The following is a 26,026-nucleotide window of genomic DNA, read 5'->3' on the forward strand; positions in this document are numbered from 1 at the left end:
CCATTTTCAAGGTATGAGCAAGAAGAAATTGTTCTCTGCTTCATAGGAAACCAAAGAAAGGAGCAGATATTAACCTTAAATCATTCACCCACAAAGGATTTGCAATCAATGCTAGAGACTTCAGCCTTCATGTTCTTCATCCCTTGGCAGACACTTTTTTTGTTCTTGCTTTCTTTTGTATTTGTTTTTCTTTTTCTTTCTTTGTATTTGTTTTTCTTTTTCTTTTTCTTGCTTTTTTTTTTTTGCTTGTCTTCTTTGTTGTTTTGATTTTTTTTTTTAGGCCGACCTTCACCTTTGAGGGAAATACCTCACCACCCCAAAGGCTACTACAGAACGCCATCTCTTTGATGGTTTTGTGTAGCAACTAGTGAGTTTCAACGAGACAAAATGTTCATAAGTTGTTATCTTCGTAGAATATACATAAATCACCTTTATGCATACCCATTACTCTCGATTACTAACCCAGAGGAACAACTACACTCGCCCCGAGCCCATCTCTCAACACTCATTTTGCTACCTGCCAAGGTTTCAAAGAACGCTCGGGCTTCCACCTCATCGCACTTTCATGTTTGATTCTTGCAGATGTTTGATTGCAAAAGGCGAATAGCATTTCCTAATCCTTGAGCTCCTCGACATCACTGAACCCATCTTCATAGCTCACACAAAGAATCTTTCCAGTCTTCTCCTTCAATTGACTGACAGCAAGGGCTTGAAACTTCCTCTTTTACCCTCAAAGGAATACCTAAGACAAAGCGAAGGTACACCCTAGTGCAGCAAAATTGCTTTTCAAAATAGTAGGTTTACTAAAAATTCTTGACGTCAAGTGATATATTGCTAGATGTTTTCCCTTTTCCTTCAAAAAGAGTACATTTATAAAACCAAGTGACCTATGGTTGGAAGTAGAAAAATGACTAGGGTGGTTTTTGCAAACTAAACATCACAAGAAATCATTCCCCTTGGAACTCCCCTAAAAATATAGGACTTTGTGAAGGAAGGGTCCATATGGAAGAGATATAACACACTAGGAATGAAAAACAAGACAGTTCAATCCTCTCAACCTAATCAGCAGCAGCAAGATGCAATCTACTTGTTGTCAAAATAATTGTCACAGCAATTGGTAATGCGTCATTGTCACAGCAATTGGTAATGACGCAGATCTTCAAACAAGTCAACAACTAATTCAGAATCAACCAAAAAAATTTATAGCAGCAGACCGTCTCATTTTTTTCTTTGAAAAAGAAGCCCTAACTAAACAAATCACACTTAGCCAAGCTATGATACCATCTGAATATCTCACAAACAGGCAAATCTATCACACTTCTGAATCGCAAAATTAATTTTCTAAGAATCTCATAAAATAGCTCTTTAAGAGCTTGATCAGCCAATAAACGGAAAACAACATGAGCTGTTGGGATCTCCAACAACTTGAAACACAGTCGTTGCAGAGCCCTCAGCTCTCTACAGCTAAGATATTCAGCTGAGAAAGCAGAAAATTAGAAAAAAAAAAAAAGATTACAAAGATTAGAAAATAAAAAATAAGAGATTACACAGCAAAAAAAAAAAAAAAAAAAAAAACATAGTAGATTTCATCTACAGTGAAAATATATTCAGTGTTTCGTAGCAATATTTGAAAATCATGTCCACCACAATAACCTTTTTCATCCACTTTTGGCACAGATCAAGACTCATTTAACCAATCCCTTGGCATTCCAATGCAGAAGAACTCGTACGAATGAATACACACACAAATAGAAAATAACATAACTGGATTGGAAAACAATCGATGATCACATGATGATTACATACATATATGTTCACTCACTTTAACAACGACAAGAAAAAAATTAATATTGATTGTTAAATAATTCTGCCTCAAAGAATAACATGAAAAAAGGGAAGTTAAAGAACTAAATTTCCTGAGAATACACTTATGAAAACTAATGACAGACTTAACGTACTCCATTGTGAATGAAATACAAAAAGAAAAAAGAAAAAGTGTTGTTGAAGCCTAAAAAAACAAAGTGTACATGCACACAAAATTTCATCAAACTAACTTGAGGACTAGCACATTGAAGACAACAAATGAGTAAGAGAGACGGGAAAAAGATAACATACAAGAGCTGCGTTGGCCATGGCAGACGCAGAGCCCTAGCCAAAGAAGAGAGAAGAGGATGTTTCAAAGACCTCATATGAGAACACCGACCAGCGAATAGGGCTGGACCGCCTTCGTTCCGCAGGTCAGCGCTGTAAATCAGAGACAAAGAATGAGTGTCTAAGCAGAGAAAGGCGTTTCGTGTGGGCCATGGCCTACTCAGATCAGCGAGAGAAAGGGATAGGGAGTGGAGAACGAAGGTTCAGTGCATACCTTGAAGAAGAGAGGGAGCTCGGAGGTGGCAGTGCAGTTGAAGAAGAAGACGGGAGACGCAGCCTGCGGTTGAGAGCTTTAATCGAGAGGAAAGGGAGAGGAGTGTTTCATCGAGAGGGACCTTGGAAGTTTGTCTGGATTTACATTTTAAGGAAAGCAAATTACCATGACCGTTGGGTTAACATTTTGGGTTTCTTAAATTGATTTCCTTCCTTTCCATTAATGAATAACACGGATAGTCTTTTTAAGATTACTTTGGAAAATTTTGGACTTATCTTGTTGCTTACGGTTTACCATAAAAGTCAAGTTCGATTTTATTTGAACTCTCTCTCCATTTCTCTCGTCTAAAAGCTGTGGCTACCTATATCGATAGGGATCTCTACAAGAGAAGACCAATATCAATATGATTGTCACTTAAAAAGATCGGCTTTTGGAAACTAGAAAAAAGAGCCTTATTTTATTTGTTCAGATTACCTAAATTTGGATCTAGAACGTGGAATCTAGAAAATAGATACGGTAGAATGAACTGCGTTGCAACAAAGCTCGCACTATGGGCAAACTTTAAAATCTCAAGAAAATCTCAATAAATTTTAAAAAATAAAATTGTAAAAGTAAACTACGGAAAACATGAAAACAAAATCTTTACAACAAAAAATGCAAAGGTAAAGTGTAAAATCTCAGGAAAATCTTGGCAAATTGCGAAAATAAATCTTAAAAAGTAAAATGCAAAAATACAAAAATAAATTTTTAATAATAGAAATGCGAGAAACGATGGACCCTCATGGCCGAGAAATTATAGAAAGCAGATTTGGGAGATAATTTAGTCTTGCCTGGACATAATTTAGTCTTACCAATATTACCCCTTGATAAAATTTTGAGATTATAGCTTGGTCCCAAAAATGAAAAATTCCTAAATGCATTTCTTCTTTCAATCTCCTTTTGTACCTCAAAGAAACAGCGCGGTCAGACCCAATTTTTACAATCCCAAGATGACATTTATGGGGAACAAGAGAAGACTACTAAAACATTGAGGTTTCCCCAAGGAATCTGCCAGTGTGCTCCGTGCTCTTGTTACTCGCTGTGAGCATTCAAGCGACTGTTCTGTCAACGGATCGTTCACTGTGTGCGTTGTTTGAAATATGGAAAATGCAACCTTGGGAAGACTATAGAAGCAGCACTCATGAATCAATAATTGAGAAAAGCACGTGTTGTCTAAGCTATAGCCCCCCTCAAACCAGCATGCAAACAGGTCTAGTATGGAATGAGACTCAAATTGGGTGCGTAAATGGCAGCCTGCCCACACTTTCTTGTCCATGATTTTATCTCAAGAAACTGCAATAGGTGAAAATACAAGTGGTTTCAGCTACCTACTAAGTTGCTGATGAACCATAACAGTTTCTATTCCTCTGCTGCTCCTATTTAGTGATGTATGCAGCTGAGGCATCCTAAACAGTCCATGACTCCTGTAGAATGGAAAAAACACCAGCTGCTTAGAAAGGAAAAAAGAAGGGAATCAACGCATCACCTTGCCAACATGCGAAGCTGCAACAAAGCCTACTTTGTTCATCTCATTTACAACCATAGTTGAGATTCTCCCACCGAATTTTGATGATACTGAACCCCTTCCCGGACCCTGGTTAGTGAATCGGTGATGTCTGAACATCGCATCAAGTGCTTTCAAACCATTGCTAGCGGAATGGTCATCCTTCGTGAAGTGAGACTCACCTATTAATCAAAGCAAAGCAAATCTTGCTCTCCTGTTAGGTCTACATCTTGCACATGACCTTGTCCAATCTTCCAACAACATCAATATGATTAGTATATCTGTCATGAAGTACTTGAAGCTATACAAAACCAAGTCATAAGGCAAAACAGCCTGCAGCTAAGATCAAACTTTGGAGGGAAAATTCTAAGTGATTGAAACAGACACTGAAAACTAGTATCCAATTCATTTTACACAAGGCACAGTGATTGTTGTCTAGATTCAAAGCAAGACCATTTCAGCTAAGACTTTCAAGTGTCAAACTGATCTTGTGAACAGCACAGGCAACTGAAACAACCATAATGAAAAGTTACTTCAATCTTGATCGACCAAGTTGCATTTTCTTCAAGCATCATTCTTGGATTTTGGTTCATCATAACAGTTCCCACAGAAAAGTATCTACAAGAAAGGGCAACCGTTCTTGGATTTTGGTGGTTTGGTTGCCCACCATTTAATGAAGAATGGATCAGGTTCAATGCACACTTTTGGTCAATCAACTTCTTAGAATTCAGATTATTATGCAGTTGTTCATATAGGATGCGACTTACAATCTAAGGACAAGAAAATTAGGAGTGAAGCTTGATTCATCCACGCACCTATTGAATGACATTCTCTCACTATTTTTTCTTTTGAGCACAGTTTTTACATCAAAATAAATTGGTTTAAGAATTTATTTTTAGGTCTAAAGAAGATCTTTGTAAAAGAGCTCAAACAAATGATTTTCTGTCCAAAAGTCCTTTTCCTGCTTAGAAGCCTGTTTTTTTGCCCGATTTCATAGTTCCTTATTATCCCCAAAATGGGAACCTTGAATCGGACTTGGTTTTTGCTGTTTCCGAAAACCTGCTGATTGGAAGCAAGCACTACCTGGTGGCTGTTGCCAAGGCGAGGAAAATCCCAAAACCTGCTTATTCCTCTGAATTTGAATGCCCACAAAGAAGTAAAATCTCTGTAATCAACACAAAACACACCTTAATCCGAATGGACCTGACCCATCCCCTTGAAACCCCTCAACCTCGCCATACTCAACAGCCTCTCTCCCCAAGTACTAAATCAAAACCAAAACTAGCAAGACCGACAGACCCCCATCCCCAAACAGGCAAGTCTAGGTGCTCAACAACCCATGAAGCTGGTGGAAGAACATGCCACACCATTTGGGATCCACCAACCTCACCTTAAGGGCCTTGAAGACAAAGGCCAAACGTATGGGGGTGGGATTGATGCTAGCCCAGGACCAATCCAAGCCATGGATCATACTAACCTCTTAAAACCCGTAGAATCCAACCCCAACATATGTCTGCCACTTCATTTCTTAACTTAGAGACTTATCTAGCAGTGCTAATTGTAGAACAGGTATTATCATTTTAACACACCATTCATGCAGCTAAATCCAAAATTAGTATACTGCCATACAACATGTTTTTCTGTATGTCCGTCAATCTTGGTTAAAAGGTAAAGAGCTGATACCAAAACTGAGGGCTTTTTTACTCCATTGAAGATTTTCCAAAAACCAGCAATCTAAAATTTTTGAATAATTTTTGGTATCTATTTCAGATTTTCAAATCGGCACAAATTTTCTAGAAAACTAGAACAGAATAGTAGTCCTTGAAGACAATTTGTTTTCCTAATGAAAGAAATATCTTAAAAATTAGTAAAAAACGTGGGAAAATAAAAAAGCCATACTAATACGCAAAAGATGATATGAACACAAAATATTTCTACTCTATTATACTTGCAAAGAAGATGAGGATGCAACACTCAAGTACACAGGGCAGAAAGGCAGAAATAACATGAAAAACAAATGTAAAGTATGTAGCAAAGAAGGATACCATCTATTCAATCACTACCGAAAAAGCAAGAAAAGTTTGACAAGTGAGTTAAGACAACAGAGAAGTGACTCCTATGCACACTAACTAGTTAAGAATCAATATTTACTAAATAAAAGAAAGCAAAACATAACAATAAAGCAAATTCAATTGAATATCTATTGTAAAACATGCCACTCGTGGCCAATGGTGCCAAAAACTTGGTGTGACCTTATGGCTAAGGATTTTTAAAATGATATTTTGCAACAAGAGACACAAAAATGTGGCCACCAAAGTTTCCAAAACTGAACTCCCACTAGGGCAAGAATGACATCCAAACGAAACTTACTCTATTATTTGTGAAGTCACTACAAGAGTTTAAACATCAAAGAGAATAAAAAACCACATGAAAAGAAATAAATCAACATTCAACGATTCCTTCCTTCAAATTGAGGGTAATTTCTTCCATTGTTGAATGCAATATCTTCAATGCTCCACAAATGTTAGTCAAAACTTAAAACCCATAAGAAAAAAAACAAATTCTATACAATATTCAACAAATTTATATAAAAAAAAAACATGCAAAATGGTTTCCTATGACACAATAACGTGAAAGGGTAAAAAGATGAAAAAATTTTACACAACAACGAGAAAAGAGGATGTCCAAAATTGACTAATAAGACCGTAAGACTGTCATGAACCTCGTTGGAGAGAATTCTGTAAAATAAATATTAGGAAAAGCAAATGACCTCCAAAATTAACAAAATGTATCTCATTTTGAAGCCAAAGTGTCCAAGAAATAATCCATTTTATAAATCTCAAACATAACTTTGGGACCAAAAGTTCCAGCAATTCAGAAACATGGTTCCCCAATTGTCCTATTTTGTTTCGACAACAATGTTGCAGAAAGGCAGGGTTTGGAAGAAACTGACTTCGACTCATTAAATCTACCCTAAAATTCACCAAATTTGATCAAAACAAAACTGAGTAGAAAAAGCTTTTGAATTGATATAGAAATTGCTTCCCAATCTTAGGTCAAAGGAAAGGAGGCAAAATTCAAACAAGAGACGGTTCACGATGGTATAGAAACTAACCAACTATAAAACTTGAAAACCAAACCCATCAAAGGCACTATTAGACAATTCAACTTGGCAAAGCACAATACTCAGAATCTCATATCAATAAAAAATCTGAACTATCTTAAACTAAAAAACAGACTTTCAAAACCAGCAACACCTTAAGAACATAAATACATACATAAGTTCAGTGAACAAGTGATGAAAATTTAATTATAATGCCGGGAATCTTAACTATCAAACACAAAAAAGTGAGAAAACAAATCAAAAATTAATATGTTTGCAAAATAATTCAGCTAACTTGGTTCAGGCCTTTTAGAAATACAATCAATAAGCATATGCTCTAACTTCTGACAATCCTAGGACAGACCAACAAACCCATGAAATCAGTACCAAGGTTTAACAACTCCAACATTCGCAGTTCTTCTGAAACATACCTCTACATAGCTAGGGCATGTGCAACTTAGATACATGGTTTTACAAAGAATCAAATGCTCAATGAAAAGAACACGACAGTTAACAATCAAACAAGAACTACTATAACTAAGATTCAAACAAGCATGGAACCACAACAACTACTTTAACCCTTGTCCCTACTATGCTAGACTATACACAATAAGTACTCTAGTCAACTTACTCACTACAGAAAACTGACTCAAACAAAGCATGGCCATAGATAAATATTGAACATGGGTCTCAAAGACTAAAGACTCTAAACCAGGTTGACACTCAACAATAAGACCAAACCTCAACTAAAATGACTTAAAGAGAAGTAGTATTGCCTCGAATACTCACCAATTAGGAATATAGCAAAAGACGTCAACTTTTCTTTTCAAAGCATTGAACTTTGAAATGGCTTCTTATTTTCAAATTTTTGCCCATAGGCTTTTAGTGCACGTTGTGTGCAAAAGATATAACCTTCCTTTGCCTGAAGTATTCGATGAAGTACTAGGATTTGGAATCGCGTCGATGCTACCAAATCTCGCAAAGGGATTTCCTTCCATTTTCAAGGTATGAGCATGAAGAAATTGTTCTCTGCTTCACAGGAAACCAAAGAAAAGGAGCAGATATTAACCTCAAATCATTCACCCACAAAGGATTCGCAATCAATGCTAGAGACTTCAGCCTTCATGTTCTTCATCCCTTGGCAGGCACTTTTTTTGTTCTTGCTTTCTTTTGTATTTGTTTTTCTTTTTCTTTTTCTTGCTTTTTTCTTCTTCTTCTTTTTTTGCTTGTCTTCTTTCTTGTTTTGATTTTTTTTTTTTTTTAGGCCGACCTTCACCTTTGAGGGAAATACCTCACCACCCCAAAGGCTACTACAGAACGCCATCTCTTTGATGGTTTTGTGTAGCATTGTCACGTGTCATACCCACTTCAACTCGTGAGTTTCAACGAGACAAAATGTTCATAGGTTGTTATCTTCGTGGAATATACATAAATCACCTTTATGCATACCCAGTACTCTCGATTAATAACCCAGAGGAACAACTACACTCGTTCCGAGCCCATCTCTCAACACTCATTTTGCTACCTGCCAAGGTTTCAAAGAACGCTCGGTCTTCCACCTCATCGCACTTTCATGTTTGATTCTTGCAGATGTTTGATTGCAAAGGCGAATAGCATTTCCTAATCCTTGAGCTCCTCGACATCACTGAACCCATCTTCATAGCTCACACAAAGAATCTTTCCAGTCTTCTCCTTCAATTGACTGACAGCAAGGGCTTGAAACTTCCTCTTTTACCCTCAAAGGAATACCTAAGACAAAGCGAAGGTACATCCTAGTGCAGCAAAATTGCTTTTCAAAATAGTAGGTTTACTAAAAATTCTTGACGTCAAGCGATATATTGCCTAGATTGTTTTCCCTTTTCCTTCAAAAAGAGTACATTTATAAAACCAAGTGACCTATGGTTGGAAGTAGAAAAATGACTAGGGTGGTTTTTGCAAACTAAACATCACAAGAAATCATTCCCCTTGGAACTCCCCTAAAAAATATAGGACTTTGTGAAGGAAGGGTCCATATGGAAGAGATATAACACACTAGGAATGAAAAACAAGACAGTTCAATCCTCTCAACCTAATCAGCAGCAGCAAGATGCAATCTACTTGTTGTCAAAATAATTGTCACAGCAATTGGTAATGACGCAGATCTTCAAACAAGTCAACAACTAATTCAGAATCAACCAAAAAAATTTATAGCAGCAGACCGTCTCATTTTTTTCTTTGAAAAAGAAGCCCTAACTAAACAAATCACACTTAGCCAAGCTATGATACCATCTGAATATCTCACAAACAGGCAAATCTATCACACTTCTGAATCGCAAAATTAATTTTCTAAGAATCTCATAAAATAGCTCTTTAAGAGCTTGATCAGCCAATAAACGGAAAACAACATGAGCTGTTGGGATCTCCAACAACTTGAAACACAGTCGTTGCAGAGCCCTCAGCTCTCTACAGCTAAGATATTCAGCTGAGAAAGCAGAAAATTAGAAAAAAAAAAAAAAAAGATTACAAAGATTAGAAAATAAAAAATAAGAGATTACACAGCAAAAAAAAAAAAACATAGTAGATTTCATCTACAGTGAAAATATATTCAGTGTTTCGTAGCAATATTTGAAAATCATGTCCACCACAATAACCTTTTTCATCCACTTTTGGCACAGATCAAGACTCATTTAACCAATCCCTTGGCATTCCAATGCAGAAGAACTCGTACGAATGAATACACACAGAAATAGAAAATAACATAACTGGATTGGAAAACAATCGATGATCACATGATGATTACATACATATATGTTCACTCACTTTAACAACGACAAGAAAAAAATTAATATTGATTGTTAAATAATTCTGCCTCAAAGAATAACATGAAAAAAGGGAAGTTAAAGAACTAAATTTCCTGAGAATACACTTATGAAAACTAATGACAGACTTAACGTACTCCATTGTGAATGAAATACAAAAAGAAAAAAGAAAAGTTGAAGCCTAAAAAAACAAAGTGTACATGCACACAAGAATTTCATCAAACTAACTTGAGGACTAGCACATTGAAGACAACAAATGAGTAAGAGAGACGGGAAAAAGATAACATACAAGAGCTGCGTTGGCCATGGCAGACGCAGAGCCCTAGCCAAAGAAAGAGAGAAGAGGATGTTTCAAAGACCTCATATGAGAACACCGACCAGCGAATAGGGCTGGACCGCCTTCGTTCCGCAGGTCAGCGCTGTAAATCAGAGACAAAGAATGAGTGTCTAAGCAGAGAAAGGCGTTTCGTGTGGGCCATGGCCTACTCAGATCAGCGAGAGAAAGGGAGAGGGAGTGGAGAACGAAGGTTCAGTGCATACCTTGAAGAAGAGAGGGAGCTCGGAGGTGGCATTGCAGTTGAAGAAGAAGACGGGAGACGCAGCCTGCGGTTGAGAGCTTTAATCGAGAGGAAAGGGAGAGGAGTGTTTCATCGAGAGGGACCTTGGAAGTTTGTCTGGATTTACATTTTAAGGAAAGCAAATTACCATGACCGTTGGGTTAACATTTTGGGTTTCTTAAATTGATTTCCTTCCTTTCCATTAATGAATAACACGGATAGTCTTTTTAAGATTACTTTGGAAAATTTTGGACTTATCTTGTTGCTTACGGTTTACCATAAAAGTCAAGTTCGATTTTATTTGAACTCTCTCTCCATTTCTCTCGTCTAAAAGCTGTGGCTACCTATATCGATAGGGATCTCTACAAGAGAAGACCAATATCAATATGATTGTCACTTAAAAAGATCGGCTTTTGGAAACTAGAAAAAAGAGCCATATTACCTTATTTTATTTGTTCAGATTACCTAAATTTGGATCTAGAACGTGGAATCTAGAAAATAGATACGGTAGAATGAACGGAGTTGCAACAAAGCTCGCACCTGTAGGCGATCGAAAGCCTACAACTTTCTAGAATTGCTAACAAGAAAACAATTAAACAAGGTTACACCTCACTGATTAGAAAAGAGAAATCAACTAAATTGCATATGGTTGCATATAACTTCCAATGTTCAGAGACAAACAAATGATCTTACAATTTGTTTTAGTATTGTACTTCTTTTATCACATTGAATACACCAGATTATGTGATAGCCTACGGTTAGTTGGGAAAAGATTATTTTTGTTTGAGCAATGCAGAAAATAGGTGTGTTTCTAAAAGTAAAGGCAGAAGTGAACAATGCCCTAAACCAACATTTTCATAGGTTAAAGTATCAAGCGAAAGATACCACAATGGTTAACAAAACCACCAAACCCCACTAGCTTTGCTAACCCATGTTTCAGTTGAAAATGCAATTGATGTCTTACCTTTCAATATCAAGACTAAATGATGAACGTACTGTAAAATGATTGTGTTTCAAAAAAGGCATAGTTGTGGGGCTTTTTATTGTAACTTGATCTGTAGAATAGTGACATAAAGATCAAAAGCCGCTGGGACCAAAAAAATAGTTTTATAAACTAACTGGCCAATATAGTATATCTACATAATGCAGCACTTAAGAATGGAAAGAAAGAAAAATAGAAAGAACTCTTCAGCTTAGGAATCTAACTCTGCTCTTATTGAGATGGAAGAGCGTAGAGCGACTAAACAAGAGCTACAAAAAGACAATGATATATATATGGCTTAAGATGAATAATGGTTGAACAAGAAACAAGAAGGCATGCAATCTGACCAGTAGTAGACTAGATATATCCTTCACAAGCCTTGTGCATTTAACCAACAGAGAACCATTTTTTTTAACTTGTGCTGAAAAGCATATCATCCAAACATTCTATAGCCAAATCAAACAGCCTAAACTTTGATGGACAATCAACAAGGCCCAAAAATTTGCTTTCAGTAACTAAAACCTTCTCTAACATTGTCACAAATGTAGAGCTAGCCCATAGTTTGGCAGTACCAAAAGAATTGCTAATAAATGATATCAGAAAAAAATTATAACCATACAACATGAAAAGAATATAGAAGAATGCATGCACTTCAAAATTTGCTACAAACAATTAAAAAAAACAAGTGAAAGTATGTGTAGTGCAATAAAAACCAAAGTTTTAATAAAAAACAAACTACGAACTCATTGTAATAAAAACTCAAGCTGAAATAAGCAGCAAAGAACTAGCAATTCATTTAAGTACATGGCGTCTTTACCCAAAAGAAGATCACACTAGAGTACTTTTGGAAGGAACCCTGAGTTCAGTGTTCATCAAGCTTTAATTAGAGGGCAACATTAGTAGCAACCAATAAAAACCATCTATCGATACATATGCAAAAGGAAGAACTAACACGATGTACAAGCAATGAATGTATGAGGCACTGTGCCCTTATCCAAAGGCAGATGTTCATCTTCATACTACTAGAAGGAATCCCACCGAGTCCATTGTTCTTGATGTTTTAAATATAGAGGCCAATATTAGCAGAAACCAACAACAGATTTGAACATGGCTTAGCACCATGTATTCCACACAAACATTAATCGGAGTGCATCCATTAAAAAGATGGGATTGCCAACACTTCAATTATTCAACATAATGAATAAACTAAAGTTGTAAATTACAACTGTAACTTCAAGTCTCATGAACCCGGATTACAATTGCATTAAAGATTGAAAGGATTCCAGATATGGAAACAAAACAACAATATCAAGAGAAAAATGTACAAGCAAAAAACTGAAATATCGGCAGCCTATTTGCCAAATCAAAGAGAACATCCCTCAGAAAACTTCCATGACAGCCCACAAGTGAAACTGTTTCACCCGAAAAAAAGGAACTGATGTAAGCAAAAAGACAAACATTATGCGAGCACCATAACTTTGAAAAGAAGGGTTTCAAACGTTGAACCCAATTGAAGTTGTTAAAGCATAAAGATCCAAAAGGGAATGCCAAACTAACATTGTCCCAATTAATAGCACCTGAAAGAACAAGTTTGTTTACGAAAAAGATCCTCAACCAGAAATCAACGAAGAAGATACCAACCGGAAAATACTGATCACAGAAAACTTGATTTGCAACATTCCCCAATTTTTCATGTGTATGAAGACGGGTCTAAATCAATGACTTTATGTGTTGGATATGTTTGTGAGTCTGGATCAATGGCATTATCTGATTCAAAAATCATCAGATTTGGATCTAATTGTGGGTATAGATCAATGGTCTTATCTGAACAAGAAATCGTTCAACATGGATAAGTGGTCTTATCTAATCTATAAAATCTTAGGTCTGGATCGAAATCCCTTGTCTTATGATCTTATCAGATCTGCAAATTGTTGACTCATAACCTCTTAAAGCTGAAAATCATATTGATGCATCAAGTTGACCATGCATTGGTAGAAATATTGCTTCATCAAGTTCCTTGATCAGTTCCCAGGACTCACGGGACTGTTTCCCATCTTGTTGAACAGGGTTCATCGCATCTTTTGCGCTCATAATGAGAAGATCACACATAACCTCATAAAATTGACCATGAAACCGATGCATCATGTGGGCCATGCATTGGTTGTGTCAATCAGTCAATCACTTATTCCAATTTCATCCAATTGACATTTTTCACTTGGTGGAAGGGATGTTGCTTCATCAAGATCCTTGAGCAGTTCCCAGGTCCCGCGGGACTGTTTAATCTCATGTGGTGGAGGGTTCATCGCGTCTTTTGCGCTCATAATGAAATGATCACACATAAACTCCTAAAACTGACCATTATACCAATGCATCAAGTTGGCCATGCATTGGTTGTGTCTATCAATCAACCATTTATTTCAATTGCATCTAATTGGCAATTTTAACTTGATGGAGGGGACGTTACATCATCAAGATCCTCGAGCAGTGCCCAGGTCTCACGAGACAATTTACCCCCATGTTGGACGAGGTTCATCGTATCTTTTGCCCTCATAGTGAGATTATCACACATAAACTCCTAAAACTAAACATTATATCGAAGCGTCAAGTTTGCCATGCATTGGTTGTGTCAATTTGGCAATCATTTTTTCCAATTTCATCCAATTGACATTTTTAAGTTGATGGAGGGGACGTTGTTTCATCAAGATCCTTGGGCAGTTCCCAGGTCTCACAGGATTGTTTAAACCCACGATGGACGAGGTTAATCGTATCCTTTGCGCTCATAAAGAGACGATCATACATAAACTCCTAAAGTTGACCATTATACCACTGCATGAAGTTGGCTATGCATTGATTTTGACAACCAGTTAGCCAATTATCCCAATTAAATCTAATTGATAACTTCTACTTGATGGTAGAGATATTGCTTCATCAAGTTCCTTGATCAGTTCCCAGGTCTCACGAGACTGTTTCCCATCTTGTTGAACTTGGTTCATCGCATCTTTTGCGCTCATTACGAGAAGATCACACATAACCTCATAAAACTGACCATGAAACCGATGCATCATGTGGGCCATGCATTGGTTGTGTCAATCAGTCAATCAGTTATTCCAATTTCATCCAATTGACATTTTTCACTTGATGGAAGGGATGTTGCTCCATCAAGATCCTTGAGCAGTTCCCAGGTCTCGGGGGACTGTTTAATCTCATGTGGTGGAGGATTCATCGCGTCTTTTGCGCTCATAATGAAATGATCACACATAAACTCTTAAAACTGACCAATGCATTGGTTGTGTCTATCAGTCAACCATTTATTTCAATTGCATCTAATTGGCAATTTTAACTTGATGGAGGGGACGTTGTATCATCAAGATCCTTGAGCAGTCCCCAGGTCTCACAAGACAATTTACCCCCTTGTTGGACGAGGTTCATCGTATCTTTTGCCGTCATAATGAGATGATCACACATAAACTCCTAAAACTGACCATTATATCGAAGCGTCAAGTTTGCCATGCATTGGTTGTGTCAATTTGGCAATCATTTTTTCCAATTTCATCCAATTGACATTTTTAACTTGATGGAGGGGACGATGCTTCATCAAGATCCTTGGGCAGTTCCTAGGTCTCACAGGACTGTTTAACCCCATGTTGGACGAGGTTCATCATATCTTTTGCACTCATAATGAGACAATCAGACATAAACTCCAAAAGTTGACCATTATACCAATGCATCAAGTTGGCTATGCATTGATTTTTACAATCAGTTAGCTAATTATCCCAATTGCGTCTAATTGTCATTTTCAACTTGATGGTAGGGATATTGCTTCATCAAGTTCCCTGATCAGTTCCCAGGTCTCACGAGACTGTTTCCCATCTTGTTGAACAGGGTTCATCGCATCTTTTGTGCTCATAATGAGAAGATCACACACAACCCCAAAAAACTGACCATGATACCGATGCATCATGTGGGCGATGCATTGGTTATGTCAATCAGTCAATCATTTATTCCAATTTCACCCAATTGACATTTTTCACTTGATGGAAGGGATGTTGTTTCATCAAGATCTTTGAGCAGTTCCCAGTTCTCACGAACTGTTTACTCTCAAGTGGTAGAGGGTTCATCGCGTCTTTTGCGCACATAATGAAATGATCACACATAAACTCCTAAAACTGACCATTATACCAATGCATCATGTTGGCCATGCATTGGTTGTGTCTAACAGTCAACAATTTATTTCAATTGCATCTAATTGACAATTTTTACTTGATGGAAGGGACGTTGCATCATCAAGATCCTTGCGCAGTCCCCAGGTCTCAAGAGACTATTTACCCTCATGTTGGACGAGATTCATCGTATCTTTTGCACTCATAATGAGACGATCACACATAAACTCCTAAAAATGACCTTTATATCAAAGCGTCAAGTTTGTCATGCATTAGTTGTGTCAATTTGGCAATCATTTTTTTCAATTTCATCCAATTGACAATTCTAACTTGATGGAGGGGACGTTGCTTCATTAAGATCCTTGGGCAGTTCCCAGGTCTCACGGGACTGTTTAACCCCATGTTGGACGAGGTTCATCGTATCCTTTGCGCTCATAAAGAGACAATCATATATAAACTCTTAAAGCTGACAATTATACCAATGCATCAAGTTGGCTATGCATTGATTTTGACAACCAGTTAGCCAATTATCCCAATTAAATCTAATTGACAATTTCTACTTGATGGTAGAGATATTGCTTCATCAAGTTCCTTGATCAGTTCCCAGGTCTCACGGGACTGTTTCCCATCTTGTTGAACAGGGTTCATCGCATCTTTTGCGCTCATAATGAGAAGATCACACATAACCTCATAAAACTGACCATGAAACCGATGCATCATGTGGGCCATGCATTGGTTGTGTCAATCAGTCAATCACTTATTCCAATTTCATCCAATTGACATTTTTCACTTGATGGAAGGGATGTTGCTTCATCAAGATCCTTGAGCAGTTCCCAGGTCTCGCGGGACTGTTTAATCTCATGTGGTGGAGGGTTCATCGCGTCTTTTGCGCTCATAATGAAATGATCACACATAAACTCCTAAAACTGACCATTATACCAATGCATCAAGTTGGCCATGCATTGGTTGTGTCTATCAGTCAACCATTTATTTCAATTGCATCTAATTGGCAATTTTAACTTGATGGAGGGGGCGTTGCATCATCAAGATCCTTGAGCAGTCCCCAGGTCTCAAGAGACTATTTACACCCTTGTTGGACGAGGTTCTTCGTATCTTTTGAGCTCATAATGAGACGATGACACATAAACTAGTAAAACTGACCATTATATCGAAGCATCAAGTTGGCCATGCATTGGTTGTGTCTATCAGTCAACCATTTATATCAATTGCATCTAATTGGCAATTTTAACTTGATGGAGGGGACGTTGTACCATCAAGATCCTTGAGCAGTCCCCAGGTCTCAAGAGACTATTTACACCCTTGTTGGACGAGGTTCTTCGTATCTTTTGCGCTCATAATGAGACGATGACACATAAACTCCTAAAACTGGCCATTATATCGAAGCGTCAAATTTGTCATGCATTAGTTGTGTCAATTTGACAATCATTTTTTTCAATTTCATTAAACTGACATTTTAAACTTGATGGAGGGGACGTTGTTCATCAAGATCTTTGGGCAGTTCCCAGGTCTCACAGGACTGTTTAACCCCACGTTGGACGAGGTTCATCGTATCCTTTGCGCTCATAAAGAGACAATCATATATAAACTCTTAAAGCTGACAATTATACCAATGCATCAAGTTGGCTATGCATTGATTTTGACAACCAGTTAGCCGATTATCCCAATTAAATCTAATTGACAATTTCTACTTGATGGTAGAGATATTGCTTCATCAAGTTCCTTGATCAGTTCCTAGGTCTCACGGGACTGTTTCCCATCTTGTTGAACAGGGTTCATCGCATCTTTTGCGCTCATAATGAGAAGATCACACATAACCTCATAAAACTGACCATGAAATCGATGCATCATGTCGGCCATGCATTGGTTGTGTCAATCAGTCAATCACTTATTCCAATTTCATCCAATTGACATTTTTCACTTGATGGAAGGGATGTTGTTTCATCAAGATCCTTGAACAGTTCCCAGGTCTCGCGGGACTGTTTAATCTCATGTGGTGGAGGGTTCATCGCGTCTTTTGCGCTCATAATGAAATGATCACACATAAACTCCTAAAACTGACCATTATACCAATGCATCAAGTTGGCCATGCATTGGTTGTGTCTATCAGTCAACCATTTATTTCAATTGCATCTAATTGGCAATTTTAACTTGATGGAGGGGACGTTGCATCATCAAGATCCTTGAGCAGTCCCCAGGTCTCAAGAGACTATTTACACCCTTGTTGGACGAGGTTCTTCGTATCTTTTGCGCTCATAATGAGACGATGACACATAAACTAGTAAAACTGACCATTATATCGAAGCATCAAGTTGGCGATGCATTGGTTGTGTCAATTTGGCAATCATTTTTTCCAATTTCATCCAATTGACATTTTTAAGTTGATGGAGGGGACGTTGTTTCATCAAGATCCTTGGGCAGTTCCCAGGTCTCACAGGATTGTTTAAACCCACGATGGACGAGGTTAATCGTATCCTTTGCGCTCATAAAGAGACGATCATACATAAACTCCTAAAGTTGACCATTATACCAATGCATCAAGTTGGCTATGCATTGATTTTTACAATCAGTTAGCTAATTATCCCAATTGCATCTAATTTCATTTTCAACTTGATGGTAGGGATATTGCTTCATCAAGATCCTTGATCAGTTCCCAGGTCTCACGGGACTTTTTCCCATCTTGTTGAACAGGGTTCATCGCATCTTTTGTGCTCATAATCAGAAGATCACACACAACCCCAAAAAACTGACCATGATATTGATGCATCATATGGGCGATGCATTGGTTATGTCAATCAGTCAATCATTTATTCCAATTTCACCCAATTGACATTTTTCACTTGATGGAAGGGATGTTGTTTCATCAAGATCCTTGAGTAGTTCCCAAGTCTCAAGAGACTATTTACACCCTTGTTGGACGAGGTTCTTCGTATCTTTTGCGCTCATAATGAGACGATGACACATAAACTCCTAAAACTGGCCATTATATCGAAGCGTCAAATTTGTCATGCATTAGTTGTGTCAATTTGACAATCATTTTTTTCAATTTCATCCAACTGACATTTTTAACTTGATGGAGGGGACGTTGTATCATCAAGATCCTTGAGCAGTCCCCAGGTCTCACAAGACAATTTACCCCCTTGTTGGACGAGGTTCATCGTATCTTTTGCCGTCATAATGAGATGATCACACATAAACTCCTAAAACTGACCATTATATCGAAGCGTCAAGTTTGCCATGCATTGGTTGTGTCAATTTGGCAATCATTTTTTCCAATTTCATCCAATTGACATTTTTAACTTGATGGAGGGGACGATGCTTCATCAAGATCCTTGGGCAGTTCCTAGGTCTCATAGGACTGTTTAACCCCATGTTGGACGAGGTTCATCATATCTTTTGCACTCATAATGAGACAATCAGACATAAACTCCAAAAGTTGACCATTATACCAATGCATCAAGTTGGCTATGCATTGATTTTTACAATCAGTTAGCTAATTATCCCAATTGCGTCTAATTGTCATTTTCAACTTGATGGTAGGGATATTGCTTCATCAAGTTCCTTGATCAGTTCCCAGGTCTCACGGGACTTTTTCCCATCTTGTTGAACAGGGTTCATCGCATCTTTTGTGCTCATAATCAGAAGATCACACACAACCCCAAAAAACTGACCATGATATTGATGCATCATATGGGCGATGCATTGGTTATGTCAATCAGTCAATCATTTATTCCAATTTCACCCAATTGACATTTTTCACTTGATGGAAGGGATGTTGTTTCATCAAGATCCTTGAGCAGTTCCCAAGTCTCACGGAACTGTTTACTCTCAAGTGGTAGAGGGTTCATCGTGTCTTTTGCGCACATAATGAAATGATCACACATAAACTCCTAAAATTGACCCATTATACCAATGCATCAAGTTGGCCATGCATTGGTTGTGTCTAACAGTCAGCAATTTATTTCAATTGCATCTAATTGACATTTTTAACTTGATGGAAGGGACGTTGCATCATCAAGATCCTTGCGCAGTCCCCAGGTCTCAAGAGACTATTTACCCCCATGTTGGACGAGGTTCATCGTATCTTTTGCACTCATAATGAGACGATCACACATAAACTCCTAAAAATGACCTTTATATCAAAGCGTCAAGTTTGTCATGCATTAGTTGTGTCAATTTGGCAATCATTTTTTCCAATTTCATCCAATTGACAATTCTAACTTGATGGAGGGGACGTTGCTTCATTAAGATCCTTGGGCAGTTCCCATGTCTCACGGGACTGTTTAACCCCACGTTGGACGAGGTTCATCGTATCCTTTGCGCTCATAAAGAGACAATCATACATAAACTCTTAAAGCTTACCATTATACCAATGCATCAAGTTGGCTATGCATTGATTTTGACAACCAGTTAGCCAATTATCCCAATTAAATCTAATTGACAATTTTTACTTGATGGTAGAGATATTGCTTCATCAAGTTCCTTGACCAGTTCTCAGGTCTCACGGGACTGTTTTCCATCTTGTTGAACTTGGTTCATCGCATCTTTTGCGCTCATTACGAGAAGATCACACATAACCTCATAAAACTGACCATGAAACCGATGCATCATGTGGGTCATGCATTGATTTTGTCAATCAGTCAATCACTTATTCCAATTTCATCGAATTGACATTTTTCACTTGATGGAAGGGATGTTGCTTTATCAAGATCCTTGAGCAGTTCCCAAGTCTCGCGAGACTGTTTAATCTCTTGTGGTGGAGGGTTCATCGCGTCTTTTGCGATCATAATGAAATGATCACACATAAACTCCTAAAACTGACAATTATACCAATGCATCAAGTTGGCCATGCATTGGTTGTGTATATCAGTCAACCATTTAATTCAATTGCATCTAATTGGCGGGACGTTGCATCATCAAAATCCTTGAGCAGTCCCCAGGTCTCACGAGACAATTTACCCCCTTGTTGGACGAGGTTCATCGTATCTTTTGCCCTCATAGTGACATGATCACACATAAACTCCTAAAACTGAACATTATATTGAAGTGTCAAGTTTGCCATTCGTTGGTTGTGTCAATTTGGCAATCATTTTTTCCAATTTGCTAAAACCATTGTTACATGTGCTAGATCATGACATTTGTTCGATAAAGGTTAGTAGTAAAATATTTGAGAAATTAAGCAAAATTTTATAAAAGACAAGAAAATGTCGAATTCAAGAAAGAATGTGCAAACTTTCATCCAAGATAATTAACAAAGCCATGTTAAGAAAGTCGTGAAAGATTTAAAAAAAAAATTCCTATGTTCACCAATGTAGAAAAGCTATATAATTGACAAAAGTTATGTAGTTAATTTACCTCAAGTGCTCAAATCAATGAGAGAAAAATCAATTTCCAAACATGTGTACAAAAACAAAAGTTCATGAACCATCAATACAACTGCCAACTTGTTTCACAGTTTACAAGCAGATTTCAAAAACTGTTTCCCAATGTTTAACAAACCGAATAAAAAGACAAACAAATTATAAAAATTAAAGAAATTTCTCAAACATCTAAGGAATCTGCAAGTTCTACTAAAAAACATAAAGAGGTGAAAAAAAAAACAGCTAAAAAAATCTATCAAACACAGTAAATATCATAAAATTTTTACTAAATTCATTGAAAAATCAATTTCAAAATGTCTTAAAACAGTTCATGAAATTTCATAAAAAATTTCCAACACAATTTGGACAACTTATGAGACATTATTACATCTTAAGCAAATCAACAAAATACCATAAGAGTAAACAACTGTATAACTTCAAAAAAAAAAAATCAAAAAGTTTAAGTAAAAAAGCCATAAAACTCATAAAATAAAGTTACATTTCATGAGCTCATAAATGTGCACAAGCATTCATCAAAATTTATGAACCAATTTTTTTCAACTTCTTTATAAATGTTAAAATAACAACTTTTTTATAAATGTTGCAATAACAAAGTGCAAGCGAACTTATAAGGATTTGTGAAACCTTTTAAACATTTAAGAAAACATGCACAAAACATACAAAGAACACACGAAGGTTTGGCGAAAAAGATTCCAAAAGTTTCATCAAAGACATGAAATTTAGAAAACACTTTAATGTCACTTAATTGATTAAAAAAAAAGACTTTGAAAATTCAAAAAAAAATCATACAATGTAACAACCAATGGTAAATCGTTACATTTCCTTGACAACGGTTCATAAAAAAACATTTAGAAGTTGAGCAAAATTCTCTAAAGACTAGAAGACTAAGTACTCAAGAAAAAAGGTGCAAATTTTCATCCAAAATAAGATAGAATCGTACGTTTAAAATGTCCCAAAATTCAATACCATAAATAAACTTTAAAAAAAAAAGTTTATGTGTTGATAAGGAAGTCATGAACGTCTAAGAAAGAGCATTATTTTTCATAAGTTCGAACATGTCAAAGGGAGTTTCCAAAGCTATGTAATAAATTTGCCACAACCTTCCCTAAAAAGAGACAAAAAAAATCAATTTCTACAATGTTTATAAAGTTAAAGAAGTGTTAATAAAGCTGTCAAAATGCTTCAAAGGTTGTTAAAGAGGTTTTTAAAACGTTTACAAATTGTAAAAAATCATATAAAAAAGAAAAAAAATGCAAAAAGCTTACATTCCTTCCTAAACATCTACGAAAGCCTGTGTGAGTCATATGAGGAAAACATAAACATTTAAAAATAAATAGAAAATGTTTATCAAACATAAAAGTCATTGAAATGTTTATTGAACTCATTTAAAGATCATTTGAAAACGTTTTACAATAGTTCTTGAAATATGTAAAAAAGTTCTAACACAATTTGGACAACTTCAGATATAGCATGACATTTTGTTTATCGAAAGTTTGCAAAGATAGAAGGCTTTTGAAGAAAGGTTTGTAAAACATTAGAAAACCACAAGACCTTAATTTAATTTATAGATTTCAGTAAGAAAACCATGAAAATCTATTAAAATCAGCAAAAAAAAAATCCAACACAATTTGGACAACGTCGGATATATCATGACATTTTATTTACGAAAAGTTTGCAAAAACATTAGAAGACTTGTGAAGAAAAGTTTGCAAAACACTAGAAAGTCATAAATGTTAATGGAAAATCAAGAAAAAAATTCAATAATTCAACTTCAAAAAAATTGCAAACGTTAATAAAAAGTCATGAAAGTCCAAAAAACGTTATTATTTATGAGCTCATAAATATACAAGGGAATTTGCCAAAATTCATTTAATGAATTCATTTTAACTTTCCAATAAACAGTCAAAACAAGTTCAATCTTTATAGAAGTTTATGAAGCATTAACAAAATTTGCCGTTGGTAACACAAACATTGGTAAAAAAAATTCATGAAAATCTAAAAGAGCACAACCCTTTCATGACTATATAAATGTGCACAAGAGTTTTTAAAAATGTTTATTTATGCTCAAGAAACTGCATTGAAATGCACAAAATTTATAAATATATATGGCACTTGTCGAACACCTACTAAACTTCACTACAAGAAAATAGCATTTAGTGATGTACAACATGCTTCACTAAATGTCATCAGTGATGCCAACTCTTCATCATGAATGGCGCCACTAACAGTAATGACAGAATTAATGATGCATTTGTTGCTATTAACTATCACAATTAGTCATGCATTAACAACGATAAACCAGTTGTTGTGTCACTAATTAACCATGAACGACTCATGAAACAACAGAAGCTTAATATACATGGACAACCAACAATAACAAACACTCAAGCAGCAAAATTTAAAAATTAACCTGCAATCAATAACACTTTCATATAACTACAAAAGCGACTGAAAGCATTTTCAGATTGAAAGCAGCTATAGCAGCATAACTTCACAGATTACCAAACTTTTACTTGATTTAAAAGGAAAAAGAAAGTTGTAACTGCTACCATGCCATGTTATGGTGATCTGCAAACTGCTAATATCTACATAATTGTACTAAATAAAGCAAAATAAATCCACTAACCTGGAAAAGGAGATTAAACTTCAAGATACAAAAAATTTTGCAAACAAATGAAAGCATAAAAAAGAGAATCTCCAGCCTAAAGCATAAAAATAGCATGCTGGAGGCGCAAGCAGCTGTACCTCTGTTGTGCCCACTGTGTAAAACAATGTTTGATTCAGAGCCTCCAAACGTACAGGAAAGCTTGTTCCTCAAGCAACCTGCATTCATGAGGTTAGTCCAAAAGAATTGATCCTATTAAAAGAAGGGCATTACAAAAAGCCACAAAAACCGCATGAATAAATCATATTTTCGGGTAGCAAAAGAGATTGTTAATAAGGGCAACATTTCCTATGTGTTGTTTCCCCAGTTTTTGTTCCTTTGGAATAAAACAGTAAATTTAGAAATTCAGAAATATCCCATAGATACAGGGGAAATAAATGCAGTGTAAGATAGCCAATATTAGATAAAATCAGTTTGAATGGTGACCGTAAATAAAAAATAAACTTATGAGAACTAAAGAAGTGTATAAAAAGGGAAAGTTTATTATAATATTGAAGAAAAAGACCATTACTTTATAAACTTGCTGTCCTGTATCTTAAGATCACAATCCATCAGCCAAGAATTTGATGTTTTGAACCATAATTGATGAACAACATGCGTTTGGCCGTGACCCACTAAGGCCTCCATTGAATTGAATTGGACGTTTTAATGGAATAAGTTTCTAGTCAATAGCAGTGAGTCAGTGACCATTTACTTGTATGGTTTAAGTCCTTTGTCCACTTCAAGGAGACATCATGAAGAGTATCTTATGCAGTGAGATAAGCTAGAAAATGCATAAAGCTAACACAATCAATGTTAGAAACTAAATCATATTAATGATTAAATTTATCAATAATTTTATCCCATAAAATGTAATAATCTATATAGAAATAGAACACGACCTAGTGTTATGGCAAGATGCACAATAAGGGACCAAAAGGAAATGGAAATTGAGAAAGCCTAAGTATGATTATTTTTTGGTTTGATTACTGTTTGTAGACGCTTTTCATGAACATACACATTTCAGTCCCTTTTCCTGAATGTCTGCCATTAATGAATGGAAGGGCTCAGTTATTTCAATTGTTTTAGTAATTGGACTGTAGGTGGAAAAAAGTTATTCTACTGAAACATTTGACGAGGTGAGGCGAAATATTTTCAAACAAAAAATAAGTAGGAATACAAATTATAATAACCTTATACAGTAGGAAGATACATAAATACATAACATATCACATATAACAAAATTAGAAATACAATAAAATAGATTATGCACGCATATTGTAAGGCATAAAAATAATAGGTTTATATTGTCAGGCCAAAAGATAGAGAGCAAACATATATTGTAAGGCATAAAGATAATAGGTTTATATTGTCAGGCCAAAAGATAGAGAGCAAACATACAGGGAAAAGGAGCTGAACAAAGAATGATTCTTGTAACACACCAATCAAAATAGTTAACTAGACTATTAGCTTACATGTTATTTATAAAGCAATAAGGAAATACATAACTTATACTAAAACTTATACACAAAGCATATTTAACAAAGCAGTTCACTGATTAACTTGTAAACTAATTTCCATAAACCGTATGGCCTTCAAGACCAATGAAGTTCACGGAACTGAAGTCTTATTTACCTAACATCCACCTTTAGCAACCAATTAAAACTTCAACTCCATGAAACCACCGATCTTGAAGTTTTGGGGAGAAAACCCTCAAGGTAGCTTACAATATTTAGAGTCTGGAAAAATAACAGAGAAAGAATCAACATATTTTAGTTTCTGTATGTATAGGAATGTAAGGACATTTGTCTGCACGATTTAATTAGTCACTCATGTTTTCCAAAGGCCTACAGATGAAAACGTTTGAGATTTCAAACGAAGCCCCTAGTTTTGTGGAGAACAAATTGACAACAGTATCTTAACTAAGAAGAATGAGAAGAAGTTCGTCTGTGAACGACACCCGAAGCCTTTGGCAATCGGAGCAAGTGCATGCAATGCACGGCATTAATCGGAGAGAAAGATAGAGAAAGCCAAAGAAACAAACAAAGAAAGAAAGATGGACGGAGGGGAGAGTGAATGAGAGATATCCTATTACCGTAGATAATGCAGCTTGAGATGAATCGAGACTCCTCGATTAAACCCTCGTTTGCAAATTGCCATTCACTGCGGATGGATGAATGGGTCAGGAAGGTTAAAAAATCCCAGAAAGTAATCGGTGCCTAGGGTCAGTCCGCCGACCATCCCCCTCATGAGCAGCCTCCTTCCCTCGCCAGGCCGATGCACAGGGGCGAGAGAGAGAGAGAGAGAGAGAGGAGAGAGGCATTTACCTTCGGGGCACGACGGTGGTGGTGGAGGTCGATGGCTGGAGAGCGAGCAGCGGTGGTGGTGGAGAGCGCCGGCGGGAGAGCGAGCAGCTGTGGTGGTGGAGAGCGCCGGCGGGAGAGCGAGCGGTTGTGGTGGTGGAGGGCTGGAAGC

At 36.5% G+C, this 26,026-nt stretch overlaps 1 protein-coding gene across 17 annotated transcripts; it reads right to left on the reverse strand.

The window, feature by feature from the left end:
* Nucleotides 1-250: 250 nt before the first annotated feature.
* On the reverse strand, nucleotides 251-25,693 carry LOC126409496 (uncharacterized). 17 transcript variants are annotated; one of them, XR_007572223.1, is made up of 7 exons: nucleotides 25,647-25,681; nucleotides 25,187-25,290; nucleotides 23,653-23,730; nucleotides 10,873-10,934; nucleotides 10,350-10,483; nucleotides 10,099-10,228; nucleotides 3,728-4,159 (listed from the first exon to the last, which is right to left on the reverse strand). XR_007572223.1 is itself a non-coding variant. In XM_050075471.1 (6 exons), exons 2-6 carry the CDS (start codon nucleotides 25,191-25,193, stop codon nucleotides 2,186-2,188), a joined length of 369 nt encoding a protein of 122 aa, XP_049931428.1. In that variant the 5' UTR covers nucleotides 25,194-25,290; nucleotides 25,647-25,681; the 3' UTR covers nucleotides 2,161-2,185. The 17 variants fall into 17 exon arrangements, 2 of the variants coding, with proteins under 2 accessions (XP_049931428.1, XP_049931427.1); XR_007572222.1 differs by having other exon boundaries at nucleotides 10,873-10,943; XR_007572217.1 differs by lacking the exon at nucleotides 10,873-10,934 and adding an exon at nucleotides 11,331-11,421.
* Between the last annotated feature and the right edge of the window lie 333 nt (nucleotides 25,694-26,026).

The sequence above is a fragment of the Nymphaea colorata genome, unplaced genomic scaffold, assembly GCF_008831285.2.
Source record: "Nymphaea colorata isolate Beijing-Zhang1983 unplaced genomic scaffold, ASM883128v2 scaffold0451, whole genome shotgun sequence".
In the NCBI taxonomy this organism is placed as follows: Eukaryota; Viridiplantae; Streptophyta; class Magnoliopsida; order Nymphaeales; family Nymphaeaceae; genus Nymphaea; species Nymphaea colorata.